This window comes from Halyomorpha halys, unplaced genomic scaffold, assembly GCF_000696795.3.
Source record: "Halyomorpha halys isolate HHAL.00 unplaced genomic scaffold, Hhal_1.1 Scaffold22.1, whole genome shotgun sequence".
In the NCBI taxonomy this organism is placed as follows: Eukaryota; Metazoa; Arthropoda; class Insecta; order Hemiptera; family Pentatomidae; genus Halyomorpha; species Halyomorpha halys.
This window is the reverse complement of record NW_027104816.1, coordinates 594,961-599,527: the sequence shown is the minus strand read 5'-3', so window position 1 is coordinate 599,527 and position 4,567 is coordinate 594,961. Positions and strand designations below refer to the sequence as shown.

Here is a 4,567-nt window from a genome sequence, read left to right as displayed (position 1 = left end):
TGTTTAAGTAAGGCGCCCCCTCACTTCTGAAAGGAAGTTCATGATGCCACCTAGTGGCAAAGATATGCAGTAAGAAGCCTGGGCAGCCATCTTGGTCCCGAAAACAAAGGGGTCAGTACCAGATAAGAAGCCGTCGTGGCCAGTACCAGTACCAGATAAGAAGCCGTCGTGGCCAGTACCAGTACCAGATAAGAAGCCGTCGTGGCCAGTACCAGTAAAGCAGCCACCCGTGTCAGTACCAGATAAGAAGCCGTCGTGGCCAGTACCAGATAATAAGCCGTCGTGGTCAGTACCAGATAATAAGCCGTCGTGGTCAGTACCAGATAAGAAGCCGTCGTGGCGACTACCAGTACCAGAGAAGAAGAGTTCAGAACTCTTCAGTAAGGTCTCTGCTCATAATAATGAGAGAGTAAATCCTTCGATTCAGGCGAAAGAGGCGACGGCGGCAGGAGGATGAGCAGAGAGAACCCCACTTCCATATTCACTTAGTAAATTAGAACCAACTTCAAGCTCCATAATCCAACAAGTAAAATGTAATATTTCCATCAATTAATGTAATAAAACTAACCAACTAACACACTGTAAATATTTTGTTCAAACCATTCAGAATAGAGGTATTTTATTTTAAAGCATATGATATCATGTTATTTAAATACAGTCCACTCCATCAATACCAGTAAATTATCATTATTACCATTATTAATCTGAACCAGCTTACCAGTATAATAATTAATTTGGGTAATATCCCCCAATTTTGACTCCGGGGAATACCTAAATTAAACAAATATAATACCTTATAGAACATCATTTAAAGAAGAGTAAATTTCCTAAACTATGAGCCCTAGTAGAGCTACTTACATTCAATAGTTCCCCAAAATACGGTATTTTTAAAAGCAACATTTTATAAAAAATGTACTGAAAAATCAGTAGTTAGTGAATTTATTGTATAAAATCAATATCTACCAATATTTATAAACCGCCTAACTAAGAAAGAGCAGTATTAGCTAAGGCATGTTGTAGTTTTTACACACATGATTTTAAAAGATTCTTTTTAAATACTTCTTACTCAATACTGGACCTTTCTGATACTTTTTAAGATTATTATGGTCAATAATAATGTTCATTTTATCATTATATTTCATTCACTAATAGCTCGTTCATTTCAGAAACCCAACGACTACGTGTGGAGCCAATGGGAAATGGCAAGGAGAGTTACCGTTCTGTGGTAAGTTATCAACTTGAACATTACATATTTATTTGCAGTATTTGAAGAAATACTTCAATCAATCAAGCAATTTATACGTGATTAAAATAATTCCTAGAAATTTATTGAATAGATTTAAAATATTTTATTGATCTTTTCCCACGTTCAGAATAGTAATTACCAAAGTATTCTTATCAGTTCTGAAAAGAGGGAAGATTCCCAAGAACATAAAATTATATCAGTCCCTGACCCCAAAAATAATCGACCCCTGGACCCCAAAAACAATACGCCCTATACTCCAAATTACATCCATCAAAGGCCTCAAAAATAATTCAATCCTGGCGTTCTTCTATGTTCTAAAGTTCAAATAATCCACCCCAGGGTCCAAGATAAATCCGACTTAAGGCCCAAAAATTTTATTCATCCCAGACCTCAAAAATAAATCTATCCTGGGCCCCGAAAATAAATATGTCATGGGCCTCAAAAGGTGCCTATGTTCTGAAATTCAAAATCTAAGGAAAAATACTAACTTGTTAGTTGGGGAGAAAGCCAGAATCGGCCTTCGATTCGATTCTTTCTAGGAGTTTTGTAGTACCTCAACCATCACGTGACCTTGGAATTTGGACCCTCGCCTCGACCCTACCTTAACCACTGGTCACGTGATCTATGGCTAGTGGCTAGAGATCTGAATTTAAATTTTTACTTCGACCTAACCTTAACAGCTCACGTGATCATTAAGCCACTCTCTCTTTTTAGTAATAGAAAAAAGTGTCTTAAGATTAACTAAAGGTCTGTTCCAACAACCACTGTACGCAGCATACGTTGTACGGTTTTTTTCTTCCTAACAAACGTACTGCGCATGCTCCGGACATTCAGAAGTGGCTGTTGGAATAGACTTATAAAAACTAGTTGAAGGAGTAATAGGACACTCCACAAGTACACCTACCTATGACTTACAGCTTTTTTACCCGAAATCTCCAAGGATTAAACTGTTAAAGACACTTATGCAGTGATCTCAGAATTCAGTACCAAATCAATATTCTATAGGAACCACTAAAATTTGTGATAACAAAGAATGCTGAATTATTTCCAACTGAAAAAGAAGGAAGTGGCTTATTTATTATGCTATTATATTGCAAAGAGACAACTCTTCAAGGCACGAGATTTCCCTGAATTTTAAAACAAACCAGACCAGAATAATATCGGGCCATTTAATTAGATTATTTCGAAAATGGCGACTCGGACATTTACTTTTTTAGTTTATTTTCGTTGAGAAACATCAAAAGGTGAAAATTCCAGTAACCCGTTAAATCATTCAGCAATCAAGAGTGACTAGTTCCGTCTGTTGAGATTACCCAACCCTAAACCTTCTATCGATGCTTACAACGGTCGGCCGTCGAATATTCAGATTAAGTAGTTGGCTGAAATGAGATGTAAATAGCCTGTGACGTAAATTGTAAAACGCTGGCAATCGATTGCTTCGATTTTGAACGTTCGGTACTGAACGCTTATTTAGTTTTGTTGAACTTATTTTTTACGCCTGTTTGTAATGTTTGAATATTACAAGGCTTAAATGGAATTATTTGAATCACAGAAATCTTTATTGCTTCATTTTATTTATGTACTTATCACTTTTAACGACAGTTTTAGGTGTATCATTAATAAGATATGAATAAATATTATTATAATTTATATTTATGACATACATCTTATTTTTTTTATATAATTGGCATTTATTTATTATTATTAAATATCAATTAGATATAATTAAGAAAAATCGTTATGAGCCGCATTAAGTCCACTTTTTTAATACAAAATTAATTAAAAACCGCAAAAACGTATTACATTTCTACGTATTCTATATCTATATATAATTCCATTTTTGTAACGTTTCGGTCTGTTATGTACATTTTCATCTTTAGCCCATCAACATTTGAGAATTTGTTTTCAAATATACAACTCCTGGATCTATTTGTGATAGTTTATTTCAAATTCAGCGAATTCACCAGTTGTTTATTTACTGAAGTCAGTTTTTCCGATTCCCGCTTACCCGGAAAAAGATTGAGTTGAACAAAGTCCACGTTAACAGTATTGGGTTTATTGTTAATGTGAGGACCTCGCTGCAAGTTATTTCCCTTGTTTCTGTTACTGTTATTAAATTTAAAAAAGCCTAACAAACCCGAAGATTCGATGCCGATACCACCAATTGCTCTCTACATACATCCTTCCAGTGATGCTCGTTCAAACCCAATTATACTAAATCAGTTTTAACGCAATCCTCCCATCTACGTTTCGGTCTACCAGACGTTTACCCGTCGCGTGTTTATTAACATTTTAGGGATCCGCTCGTTACTAATACGACGCAATGTATAACTTGAATTATATTTGCCGGGTGCAGTTCCACTAATTTAGTGTTGTGTTGTCTTCTAAATTCTCTCGTTAATTTATTATTTTTCGTTCCGAATATTTTAAGTAATGCTTTATTTTGAAAAACCTTAAGGAACTGTCCATCCCTCAATGTAAAAGGCCAAGTATCGCATCCAGAACAGAAAAGGACAGTGGGAAGAATAATATTTGTCTTTGGTAAAAAATGTTTAATTTCTTTCCAGATTTTTAAAAGAAAAAAATCATTTACTATTTTAGTTAGTGATCGGCCCGCATGGACACAAATCATAGTGATTCTGCATAGCCTTATTTAAAAAAAAACTTTGATACAGAAAACATTGTATAATTTAAAGACCACAAACTCTAAACACCTTTTTATTATTATTATTATTATTATTATATTTCAACATGGAGATATTGCTAATAATTAAAATATTTCGTACCAGGTACCAACGTGGCACTGCGAAGACCAGCCAACCAGTCGACTACAGTGCGCGGAGGTGCCGCGACAAACGCTAACGACGGGGACAAGACCACTGTCCACGACGGCAAGAAGTGCACAGAGACGATGAAGGAACCCTCACCCTGGTGGCAGGTGGATCTCCTGAGGCCCTATCCTGTCAGGGTGGTTAGGATCACCACCAGGGGCTGTTGTGGTAAGTTTTTTGTACATGTATCGAATAAGGCTGTATGTATATACAACCATGTATTTCCGAAAAGATAAAGTAAGAGATGAACAGAAAATAAACAAGTGTATCTTAATATATCAAACTGATTTAGTTAAGGGGTCTCTACACGTTAGCTAAACTCTAACTCAAGTTGAGTGTTTGCGGCTTTAGTGCACTTGCTCAGCCTCCACTGGCCCATAACCAGTGATGCGGCGAGAGGGATGCGCTGGGATCTCTTGAGCTCTGCTCTACCCCTCACACGTGGGGGATAGAGTGGGCTCAGGGATCCTCAGGTCGATTCTGTAAATAT

General features: G+C 36.4%; 1 protein-coding gene across 1 annotated transcript in view; it reads left to right on the top strand.

The window, feature by feature from the left end:
• fw (furrowed) overlaps window positions 1–4,567 on the top strand; it is a 290,787-nt gene that overhangs the window by 264,645 nt on the left and 21,575 nt on the right. Inside the window, exons 3-4 of the mRNA XM_014422820.2 lie at window positions 1,167–1,225; window positions 4,036–4,245. Of these exons, the coding sequence (XP_014278306.1) occupies window positions 1,167–1,225; window positions 4,036–4,245 (269 nt within the window). The remainder of the gene's footprint in view (window positions 1–1,166; window positions 1,226–4,035; window positions 4,246–4,567) is intronic.